The sequence below is a fragment of the Eufriesea mexicana genome, unplaced genomic scaffold, assembly GCF_001483705.2.
Source record: "Eufriesea mexicana isolate 0111107269 unplaced genomic scaffold, ASM148370v2 scaffold11180, whole genome shotgun sequence".
NCBI classification, from domain to species: Eukaryota; Metazoa; Arthropoda; class Insecta; order Hymenoptera; family Apidae; genus Eufriesea; species Eufriesea mexicana.
Window position 1 is genome coordinate 265,765 of NW_016918806.1, and position 13,061 is coordinate 278,825.

Genomic DNA, 13,061 nt, shown 5'->3' on the forward strand with positions numbered 1-13,061 from the left:
TTTCCCTACTTCCTCCTTATTCTTCATCCAACAATTTATAGTTAATCATAAAAATGTGAAATAAAGAGTATGAAATAAAAATAATAGCATAGTAGTATCAAGATAATAAAGATATTATCACAATATTGATAAAGAGCATATTAAAAAATTTAAAAAGCAATATGAAAATCCTAGCTTACCAAAACGACGTATGGGAAGAGAGCAGTGAAATAGACAACCTTTCCTGAACTTTGAACACCTTTGCTCAGACAGAGGAAGACGATAATCCACGCTAGCAGGAGATTCACTGCCATCGCGCGTCGAATGGAGCTTGTATCCTCGATACCACTACTTATCCCCAATACGTGATTACTGCATAACATATGATTAAACTCATAAAATTAAAGTAATTTATTTCGAAATTAATAATCTATTTTTATTCATTCTTTGCTATTGTTGTCATTCGTATATTGTTATACCAATAGAATAATATAAAAAAAAATCTTTTTTAGTTTAAAATGAAATTTAATAACTATAAAATAGCTATGAATAACTATAAGTAACTATGACATTTAATAACTACAAAATAGTACTACTATTACTATAATGTAGAGCAGTAATATTCGTTAATATTCCTACTTGAAGTATTCCTCAGCTGGTGGTCTTCTAATGGCGTTAGTGATGTTTTCGATAGTCAGGCTCATAGAGGCCATCTGTGTGGAATTTAAACACCTCCCTTTGTAATAGCTCATGTTTTGAGACATGCACGCTTTGGCAGCTTCTGGCATGAAGCAATCTTCCGTGCTCCATTCCGGGTCGCACTTGCTCCAAGGCAGATTACCAGCTCCTACACGCATAATGTTTCTCTCATCAGGTAAGAAATATGCTGTGAACTATTTTTATCTGTTAATTTTCAGAAAGCAGAATTTTGCTTCTTCGTTTTTAAGTGAAAGGCATATACTGGTAAACGAATAAAGCAAAGACTGGAGTATATGGAAATACGGAAAAATATAATCAATACCAAGTCATATGGTAATTATTGATAAATGGAGAAAATGGATTTACCCATATTGATTTATCTAAGAGTTTCGTTTCTGCACTATTAGATTCATTAAATATTGACTGTTATTCCGTAACTAAGAAAGTGTTAAGAAATTATATAGTTACTAATTGAATATCCTTATTGGATTGCAAATTCCTAAGATTCGAATTTCATGAAACGAACAAATTATTTTCTTTTATCATTTAAATCCTTCATCATATTCCTATTATATGACTATCTACAATTATCCTGAGCCTATATTTTTCTGGTATTTATATTTACTTAAAATATCACAGCTTCAACTCTTAACTCAATACCCCAAATATGAAATATCGATGTCCAATATATTCAGCTTTCAAAGTGCTTGTCTAATTTTCAAGAACATATAACAGTCCACATTCCGTAAGATTACAATATTTATATATTATATCCTGTATTTTATATTCCATTTTATATTTCTATACTACTATAATATTTATATATTCTCCGCTACTGTGCTATCTTTAGTATCATACATAGCAACATACTTGCATATCAGATTTCCCTATTACACGATCAAACACGAAGCACCTACTACATAACTTCGCATCGTCCTAACTTCGAAATAACCATCTACCATTTTGTAGCGTACAAACCCTATATGTATCTCGACGTTAAAACAACCTAAACTCTTAAACTATCTCTTCCTACCCTTTCCTAAACTTGCTACAACAGGACGTAGGAAGGAAAATTCGCAAGAAACGCTGCGAAACCCAGATACTCGACGACACTCGAAACGTAGTAACCTACACTCAGACAGATCAATAATTCACGCTTCGTGATGCCGTGTTTTCGCGTTCATAACGCGTTTTACTCCTGCGACAAAACAAGGAAAAAAGATGAAAAAAAAATGAGAAGGAACAGAGAAATGATAACTCATGTATGATAGCTTACCCGCCACTGAGACAAAGATGTAATAAAGGGTCCAGGCGATGATCAGGTTGTAATAGAGCATCACCACGGAGCTGACCAACACCATTCCATATCCCAAGCCGCGCAGGAGGGGGCAGAAGCGTTCGTAAGCTGCCACTGGGCCAAGGCTCGCGTACTGCCCTGGGGGAGAGAATATTGCAAAAGAGGAAGGAAAAAAAAAAAGCGGCTAAAGAAACCGATCGATAAGCCATCTGTGCCAGGCTGACGGTGCACCTGCAATTTACACGGAGTATCGAATCGCGGTACAGGGGTCGATATCACGAACGGTTCACCGGGCGTTTAAAAATAATGTTACGTAAGCCTGGTAACGAGGAACGATCGTTCATTGATCGTTCTATTTTGGTGAATCAACAAGCGTAGACAGGTTTGACCTTGAAAAGCCACACGACACGATGATAAGAACAAGCTTTGCATTCTTACACCATAGCAGAGTTTATTTCCGTATGATTTAAAACGTCATGTGCTTTCGTATCGTGTCGTAATAACGTAGTTCCGGCGTTTCTGTTTCCAGCCTACTTTGTTTCCCTTGTCGATAACGAGGCGGCGTTAATGTTCACGTTCGAGGTTATGCGCGGAAAGTGGAATATAAATATTAAAGTTTTTCCTTCGTTCGTGTTTATTTCTCTTCTCCTTTTCCTCTATTTCGTTTCCCTTGTACAAGGAAAGCATCGTAACTTCCAACTTTGCTTGCTTCCTTGGAAAGTTTCGACGAGAATTCCACTGATATCTGCCGCTTAATCGGTAACTGTTTCGAAGGATAACCTTCTAGGTGTTCGGAAGCACCACTGGCTAGCGAGAATCACGGAACGATGAATTATACAAGAAAAATGGTTTAAAATAGAACTACCCGATTCGTATTATCAATCTTCGTGGGACTAAAATAACATGTTCGCGTGTTCGCTTGGAAATCTACATTGGTCTGGTCGGATCGATTATGGAAATAACGGCGGTTCCTTTATGTTATTTCCTAGAATTTGTTGCGAAACAGTTTCTTTCCTATTTGTTTATATTACGTGCATATAGTGTCTCACATTTTTATTCTTAATATTGCTTGTTCAAGAAATATCGTAGTAAGAATATAAAAGAATTTGAATTCGGAATTCTCCCATTTCGTAATTAAGAATACGAGGTTAATGACATTTACACTACCATTTACTATTATTTGCTGTAGGTGTATGACTTTTGTAATAGTGATTTACGATTGTTATGGAAAGTACATCGTGATCAATTGTTTTACTCTTAATGATCAATCATTAACACCACTCAATAAGTACATTAACATAAAGGCATAGATTATTTTATAATTAGTATGTATTTATTTCAAAATTATACCATTAAAATTTGGAAAATTGCAGTATTGAATCATCACGTTCTTTATTATAGCACCATTTGAAATAAATTTGTTAAAGGATATCAAGCAGATCTGTCACTTTGGAATCATAACCTATAATTATTTCTGCTCTACATTGTAAACAATCGCCACAAAAGTAAAACAATGAATCACAGTTTAAATTCATTACATAATACTAAACACGTCGACAAAGCAAATCACATCAAAGAAACATTTCATGTATCGACGAAAAGGATTACTTTGCTTACCTAAGGAAAGCTCCATGAACATGAGGGGCAATCCAGCGATAATGAGCATCACCGTGAACGGTATTAGAAAAGCACCACCTCCGTTCGAGTAGCAGAGATATGGGAACCGCCAAACATTGCCAAGGCCGACGCTGTATCCCAGAAGGGACAACAGAAAGTCGAATTTCCCTGTCCATGTACCGCGTTCCGGGTGTTCGTCCTCGCCGGCCTGCAACGGTGCTTGGCTGTTCGCCACCGAATACTTGTCTTCGTTCTGCTACAAAGAGTACATTGAATCCGTTATTTCTGTCCTCCTATTACTAACCTATAGAAACGGTTCGTTCGTGGTAAGATCGGTGTTCCGTCGGTAAAAAATACGAATCAAATTTACGAATGTCGCGAGTTTCTGGTCAGTGGTTCTCAACTTTGATTTTAATCCTTGACAAAATTTTCGATGTAGATAAATGTAGAAAAAATGTCAAAATTTTGGTTAACCTATTTTTACTAATTTATTAATTCTTATTACCGATTACGCGATGAATTTAAAAGAAATATGATATTACACGTGTTCTATAATTAAATTGAAGTTACGCGAGGTGCAACGCATTATGTAATAAATACAGAACACAAATGTATATCTTCCGAGCACCACTTCCGAAATGATAAAGAATTAAAGAAACTGGCGAGTCGCGAGACACCGACAGAGTACTTAACTTCATTCATGGTGGAAGAGAAATGTAACGACGTTATGCATCGAATTAGGTCAGACCGTGGCGTTGGGATGACGCTCCATGTATTTTCCTTTAACTCGTATTAACTTTAAAAATCCCGTTGAAATATTCCCGCGTTCGTCTCCCAGAAATCATAACTGTATTTCTCATTTTCGCACTATCTTTATTACCCGTGAGATTTCATCGAAATATCGTCGATATTTGAGAACCACTGCTCCGTGTCAAGGAAAGACATCGGGAATTTTCGTCCATTATTTTTTCAGACATCGGTAGCTCCCCAATGGTCGTGGCTCGACATGTGTAACGACGTCTCGCGTAAACGAACCACGAGAAAGAATGAAATCGCGAATTCAGCGAAGTTTCCTCTCTCAGAGAGACGGAAATGCTAATGACCATTGGGAAATCAGCGCTAACAAATTACTTCGATGTTTCGTTTCATCGTGCAACATCTAATTCTCACGCCGTCTTGTATGTTGCACACCCGACACGGATGACAGTCGGGTAGCCGCTTTGTGGGGTACGCGTGTCAAGTGCAACGTGGTTCCAATGATTTACGTTCTGCACGGGAGTGACTGCGCGTGCAGTGCGTGAAAGCGTGGAGAACTTTCGCGATATTAATAGCTCCTGATCGTCAACAAAGAACGTGACAAGTGCTTTTTTTACTTAATTATAATAAAGATCGTTGAATATACATAGTAATATGAATTTTCTGGTCAATGAAATAATATTTTAACCACTATTGCATTTTGTTACGAATTAAATAATATTTTGGAAATGCCATGGTTGTATTTAAGAAATGATTATTATTAATGTCAAACGAGGCGTATTTTCACGAAATCATTTACACTGAAGTTGTTAATGAGACTGAATCTTCGTATTCGCGGTAGTTCATATTATATGTAATTAATCCTTTTATTTATTCAATATCTCTGGCTGACCTTCGCGCGAGTACTTTCGAAAACCGACGACGAGCGTGCTTGGAATTGATTTCCCGGAAAAATGAGGAGCATTTCCGACCGAGATGACCCGCGTTCCGGTAAAATTGCAATAAATGTTCGCCGGGATGTCTTGAAATTGTTAGTAGGTCGTGATAAATCATAAATTCGCCAAGCTGATATTAAACGACGCGTGATATTGAAAACGAACGGATATTTACATCGCGTGTGTCGCATGTATGCACATATACGTGTGATCCTCGATAATATTTGTGCTTTTTTCATCTCATCGTGTTATTGGTTGCTCGAAAAAAATTTGCCAATCGAGAGAAAACATCGAAAGCGATCGAAAGCGAATGCTTCTATCACTAATGCACCAACCAGCAGTGTGTATGCACTTAATTATTTGGGACTGCATACCTTGCCTTTAAATTCCATTTAACAGGATCTCTTGAACATTCTCTCTTTCCTACGTCTCTGTGTACATCATTTAATGAATTAGTAAGACACACTTCACCACTCGTTCGTTCGTGAACTATTTTTATATCATCTTTTTTTCTTTTTTCTTAACGCGGCATTTTAATGGATCACCTTGACATCGCAGGTTTCATTGCAACATTAATTTAACTAATGCAAACATACACGCTGTGCGAGTCATTTACTTTAATTATCAAAATAGGGAATTCATGGTAACCTACGCCCTATATTTTTATATCTCATTTTGCTTGATCATTACAGTTACTATACAATATTAGAACGCTAGGAAGACCATTTAAGATGATTGTTACTTCTTAGATTGCATATTCAAATAAAGAAGAATATAAATTCAATTACCTACAATGTCCTTTTTTTTTATATTATAAACCAAATTTTTTGTTGTATGCTTGGTTAATATTTCTCACAAGTGTTCACTTTTGTCAGTGTATTACTTCTTCAAGCTCTAATTACTTGGCTTAATCGTTAGCAATTAACGTTTAATTATCAAGAATTTCGTGTATACTCTAACCCAAGTCTTTAACAGCTTTAATTGACTATTTCTTTGCTGAGGTTTCTGTTTATTTACACCCGGTGTAATTATGAAGGAAAAATACAGTACAAGAAACGCAATTTTCTTCCACAGTTCAAAGATTGTTTCTAAAATGTTCTTCCTTTCTCAAATAATATTGATAAATTATGTCAAGTACGTGTCACTTCACCCTCTCATATCTACATTAAAAATCATATCCACCATTTTAGTTTCTATAATACACTTCTTAAAGTACTTTTGACTTTCTCCTAATATTAATCACGAGAAATTTCTTCTCCCTAATTCATCGCAAGAATTGCTCTACTGAAACTTATTACTATTATTCCTATTTCAAGAGCATCACCGTTACAATCGCAAGAAGGGGAAAATGGAGAAGAAAGACACAAAAGAAATTTGCAACAAGAATAGCCAACTAACCGCCAGTCCAAACAGACTTTAATCAGTTCGAACGTTTCGAGAGGAAGAAAAGGTTCTCGCGTTGAGGAATCGGGAAGCCCTGTTCTTCTCGTTAATTAATCCCCCTTGCTCAAAGCCCATTACGAAAAGGGGTAACAATTAATTCGCGAAGGAGATCGTTTGGGGGAGAGATTTCCATTCAGCGGCCGTTCGTTTGTCCGGCCGGCGTAATTGACGTTCGCATTAAGGTCGCGCCTTGATCCGCTCGGCGTTTCACGAATTCGCGCGGCCCTGTTCGTTAAAAACGTTTGCCTTGGTGCTCGAGAACATTTGGTTTTCGCGAATCGATTAAAGCCCGAGGAGCCCATTCAAGGAAATTTCATTTTCGAGATGGATTCCAGCTCTCAGGGAGGCGCTGGCCATCGATTTACCCTCGAGCAGCGTTCCCCTCTCAAGAACATCAGCTTGATATTCCCCTGGATCCGAGTGAAAATCCTAAACCCCGAGTCTTCGTTGCGACCAAATGTCAAGCATCGACGTCGCGACCGAATTCCTCGCGTTTCGCGCTTCGATGAATCGAATCGAATGGCTTTCGTCGCTACTTTTCTGAATACTTCCACTTTTATCGTGGAATATGTTACGATAGAACTATGCAGCTTTGCGTGTATTCCGTGGATATTGGATACATGGACGAGTAGAACCGAATTGGCAATGACGAGTGTGTATCTTGAGCTTTTGACTGGTTAACATTGAGATGGACAATCTTTGGGGTTTCCGTTTTAGTTGGAAATTAAACTGGGGGAAGTTAATCCCTGGTGATGAATGCCTGTTCGGTATATGGTGAGGTATATGGAAGATGCTAGTTTAATTACGATGAGTTAGCAACAATGCAGTAACGAGTAGTTAGAGCAGAATATAGGTTCGATGTTAATGTTAAGTTATTGAAAGAATCTTCTTCCTGAATTTTTACAGAGATTAATTTAAAATATTTAGTAGAAGAAACAGTTACTGCTAAAGAAACAAAACTGCGTGAAATAAAATTGTATTGATAGTTATTAAACCCTCAAAACTGCCAAAAGCTTCATTGATAAACAAATAAGGTCGAAAACTAACAAAAATAAATTTAAAGAGACTAAGAGGACAAGATTAAAATTATCTAATTTTCTATACATCCATGATAAAAAAAATAAAAGATTGAATCTTTCGAGCAGAAATTTAAGCACAACCATTTTAAAAATACTCTTAAATATTCTCTAGCTAATCCAAAACATTTTTCACGAATTTATCGCAGACCAGAACTTGCCTCGACTATACACGACTATACAAAAGGAATGATTAAAAGCTATCTCATTCTCTGCACGAAGAAAAACAAACTCTGTAAACTTAACACGTTACAATGAAGAGGAACCACACGGGTTCTTAGCAACAAAGCGGATGGTAGGGCAATTCAACAGTAAACTATGTAGCGTCTGCGAAACGATGCAATTTTAAAGAGAAAATAGCGAAGAACCAGGGAACAATGGTGTTCATGTGGCTGTGCAAGTGTTGTATAGAACGAGGGGTTGCATCCTGAACGATCGCTCGAGCGAGAATGCTTCGTGCTTTCCTAGTGTGCGCGCGCAATTTCCATAATTCGAGTTTAAATCCGGAAAAAGTCCCGACAATTGCATTCTTCGAGCAAGCTTTGAGCCGTCGTTTTTTTCTTCTTTGTTTCGAGATCTTGATCGTCGTTTAACCTCCGCTCGAGAACATTTGCTACCTCCTCGTTGAATTTTTTCGGCGTATTTTAATGAAAGGCGGAAAGAAAAAGAAAAAAGGAAAATGAGATGATTTATAAAAATATCGAATCGAATTCTATCTCGATCGAATTAGATCAATTTATATCTGATTATACGACTAAGTGGAAAGTTCACTTACGTCCCAGCATTCCAGATAGGAACGAATCCTTGGTGAGGACTCCTCCATTCTTTAAACTAGCACCGAACGGATCTACGAAGTCAGGCGAATCTTCTCCTCTTCATGCTCTGCGAACGTCTGACAACTCGTGTTGGCGCATCTGTTCTTGATTCACTGGTGTCCATCCTCAATGTATAGGCACATTTGAGCCAAACTGGCTCCCGTTTCTTCGATTTTTCTCCACTCGATGTTCATTCTTCAATTCTTCTTTCCTCTGTTTGCCTTCTAAAACAATCAACAAACAAACGGTGAAAATCATCTCGATTTTACATTACGATTAAATTACCACATAATATAATTTAATTAGTAACGATGCTAATTTCGACTGCATAATTCAATTTATTACAAAATGAAATTAACGTAAAAAAGAAAAATTATATTTTACTTTACACAATTTCCATATCACGCTGCTCTATTCTATTAAAATTATTTTTTTAGATTTGTATTTATAAACTCTATGGTTCTTCCCCGATTCGATCCCACAAGTCTTATCGAATGGATGGCGAATAATAAAAATCAACCTGAACGTCTCGCGAAATGGTCACGCCGCTAAACAATATCTATTCGCGCCCTAATTGCTGTTATCAAGTTCACACCAGATACATAGTCACGCAATAACGTAGTTACTCCTTCCAATGCTAGCCGCTTTGTAGCTGACAGTCCGGGTCACGCCGTATTTCTACCCCGCCCACTATTTCCATCATTCCCTTTTCTCGCCGTTAATTGCGGAACTCGAGCAACGATAGCTTCGATCTCGCGGAAATATCCTTTATACCTCGATAAATAACGGCCACGCGGAATTAACATCCTTTCTAGTGTCAGTTCGCGACCTTCGTGATGAGGAGCATCGGTAGTCGTTGGTTTCGAGGGCTGTTGACGAAAACATGATTATTCGACCTAATAGGAATCGTCAAGTATCCCGTCGAATGATTGTAATTACACTGCGAATGTCGACCAGACCCTTGGTTCATATCGACAGAAGAAGCGCAATATCGACATTTATGAGAATACGATTACGAAACATTGTTGAATATAAGACGGGTAATATTTCATCGAATATCGTAATTGCACGTTGATTGAAATAATTAGAGGAACGGATATTCGAACGACTGATTTGGCTGATGAGAAGACCGATATCCTGTATAAATTCAGCTCTTGCTGAAAACATTACATATTAAACCCACAAAAGTATTATCTGATGTGAAATAAAAATTAATCTTACCGTTTAAATCGTCCAATTATTTAAATGTATTAATTAGTTCGTTATGCAATGCGCGATTTATATCACAATATAATAATCGTTTTAGGTTAGGGCAGTTTATTGTGCGCACTAATAGATATGACTGAATAGTAGAACTATTCAATAGCATCGCAATTTCGTCCCTAAACAATGCATCGCTCTCTGAATTCCCCCACCACACATCGATTACCTTACAAACTTGTTTGCATAATTTATTCCTATAACATTTTCCCAAAGACGAACAACGACGCTGCGAGCAGCACGTAGTTCTCCTGGAAAACAACGTATGAGCGTCCCCCAAGGCAACTTGGAATGTTCCACTCGAGGGTCACAATACAAAACCTGTCCACGACGCAGAAAGATACAACAGAGGGTGACGCTGTGGCGTGTTGCCTTTCGGAAGACAGCTGTTGACTTTGTTCATGGTAAACTTTTGTCTTTAACCTCTCCGTCGACAGAGGGTTTTACCTCGAGTCCCTCGCTCTACCAAATTTCATATCTTCACTCATTTTTAATTGATGTAACGAAAAACGATTTTGATAACCATTGTATTAATCGTATATATCAAATTTACGTTTCATTTGAAATTTATTATTTTAATTTAAAGATATAGAGTTTATATAATTTAGATGAGAATAATAGCCGAGTACTAACGAAAATATATTAAATATGTATGTATGTAATAACCTCAAAGAAATGAAAATTATTTATGACTGGATTTAATATAAACAAAATGTAAGTTGAATACTAATAAAGGAGTGGTTAGAAGATCCTAATAATCGACAAATTTTCTGCACGAAAATCCAATGAAAAAATCTCATACCCTCTATCGGTGGGTTAAAACGTAACTCGAGCGCGTTTAATGCACGACGTCACTACAGTCACGCTTAAATGTCACCCGGCTGGCTATGGTGGCGGTTCACCAGTACGCTATACACGTACCTTGCCTCACAGTCTTACGTAAACTCGAACTCGATAGTGCATTCTGCCCTCACGAAATCTGTGTCAGTGGAACCTACTCCAAACTGCACGCGAAGCTTCCATACAATCGTATATCATCGCGATCGGGTGACTGATATCTACTGGAATCGAATTTACGCGAAGGGTAGTACAAAATTATGATACCGTTCTAAATGAACATGACATCGAAGTTCACAAATTCACTTCCAAGAACATCTTAAACAACTTTTGAATTATGAATATCGGAACAATAATTTCTTTGCTATATCCAAACTTGATACGTCAGATCAAAATGAGCACAATCGTGGTAACGTTACCAACGGAACGCTCTCCTTCGAAATCACGGAATTTCTGGCACCGTTCTGGCCGGCGAGTCGATCCGTTACGTAACTGCGGTACGAGTGTCGTTCACCGAGTGGCGTGAACGTTTCGGTCCCGGACGAGAGTCAGCCCCTGAAACGGGCGCGCTCGGTCGCACGCACCTGATTATGCTCGGTGACGCAATCCGGTCGGTGCACATCCTCCGCTGGAATTCCACTTGGCCGGTGGTCGATCAGCTGTCGTCGCGGCTGGTAGCGGTACTCGCGCTGCCATCGGGGAACTTGGTGAACCCCGTATCAAGGTCAGAGACACGCACTGTCACTTCTTTTCAAGGTCACATCTATGAAGCGTACCGCGCGTATGTCCACGGCACACAAAATAACACACAGCCAACTGAAACGGATCAGGACCGAGGCTTAAACACGGTTCTTTTTCGTTGTCCCGTTACCACGACGAATACATCGTGATACGCGGTATATCGAAACCGGGGCCAAGACCGAGACCATGTGTGTGATAAGATCGGAGAGACAAGAAGAGCGGAGCGAACATAGACGGAGACTAGACGTGACTAGACGCGACGAGACGAGAGGTGACAAGACGAGGCGAGGCGAAGCGAGACGAGACGAGACGAGACGAGACGAGACGAGACGAGACGAGACGTGGCGAGACGAGGCGAGGCGAGGCGAGGCGAGGCGAGACGAGACGAGACGAGACGAGACGAGACGAGACGAGACGAGACGAAACGAAACGAGACGGACGGACGGACAGACAGTGGAAACGGTCCGTGCCCGGGCAGCCAGCCAGTCAGCCAGCCAGCCTGCCTGCTTATGGGAGAGCTTTTCTACTTGCAGCACCCCCAGTCGACCCTGTCGAGCCTCGAACTCGACGGATCGATCGATATTACTGCTCCTGCGAGCTGCGTCCTACCCTAAACCTTGCACTCTCTCTCCTCGGCCACTTCACCACCTACTCTCCACCACTGGTGCCCACCTTCCCTACGTAGCTATCGTTTACAGCGAAACTCTTTAACTTTCGGAATGCTACTCGACCTTGCGTCGCCACTGTCTCTTTGTGCTCTTTTCCCCTCTTCTTTTTCTCTTCTCTCGCTCTCATTTTTGCGTCGTTCGTGCCGCCATACGGACAGTCGCTCACTGTGCGCACGTGTGCAACGACTGTCTTGTTCTTGATGATGTAATTAGCGGTGTTTGCTCTTTTCATTTGGCTAAGAGGACTCGTGTCTTTCTCGTTTCTTGCAGCCCTCGGCACAGTGCTCAGTTGGTAATTGCTCCTCGCTACTTCAGCGCATCGTTTTCTTAATAGGGATTTCTGGCTTTCCTGCGAGTTCTTCCATCGCTTTTTCCACCCTTTTCTCACTTTTAGCACCATAAGATTTCCTTTCGATACCTTTTCGTTCACTGATGGCAAGCGTTGCTACCTTCTCGTCTATTCTTCCTATCTTCATTGGGATTTTTTATTCAACCCTACTTGCCTTTGAATAGAAAATATAAAGTGTAATTTAATAAAAATGTAGTACTTTAAAAATATTGTTTAATATTAGAACTACTGACCTTTAAAGTGTAGCTGAATATAGTACACATAGGTAATAACAATCAAAGTAGGGTGATAAAAATAAATAGTTACATATAATTATGTTGCTATCTGAATGAAAGTCGATATTAACTTTACCAAAAGTAATTAAACATTTTAAATAACTTCAAAAAGAAAAGCTCTGGAGTCAGTCATTTTGATCTTCTCAATCATTCTTTGAAGTTATCGTTTTAAATAGTTACAAGAAAAAAGAAGTTTTAAGCCAGTCATTTTGATTATTTTAATGACTTCAATGTTGATAAAAAAATTTGGTAAAAAATCCTCGCGTTAAGAGGATTTCAACATTTAATGATCTTCTGAAGTCTCACGTATAATT

General features: G+C 38.9%; 1 protein-coding gene across 1 annotated transcript in view; it reads right to left on the reverse strand.

Moving 5' to 3' along the window:
* The window catches only part of LOC108553551 (sodium- and chloride-dependent glycine transporter 1-like), a 16,474-nt gene extending 4,917 nt beyond the window's left edge, over nucleotides 1–11,557 (reverse strand). Inside the window, 6 exon segments of the mRNA XM_017908500.1 lie at nucleotides 180–351; nucleotides 619–826; nucleotides 1,955–2,113; nucleotides 3,593–3,848; nucleotides 8,578–8,841; nucleotides 11,299–11,557. Coding sequence (XP_017763989.1) covers nucleotides 180–351; nucleotides 619–826; nucleotides 1,955–2,113; nucleotides 3,593–3,848; nucleotides 8,578–8,625 — 843 coding nt within the window. The 5' untranslated portion in view covers nucleotides 8,626–8,841; nucleotides 11,299–11,557.
* Between the last annotated feature and the right edge of the window lie 1,504 nt (nucleotides 11,558–13,061).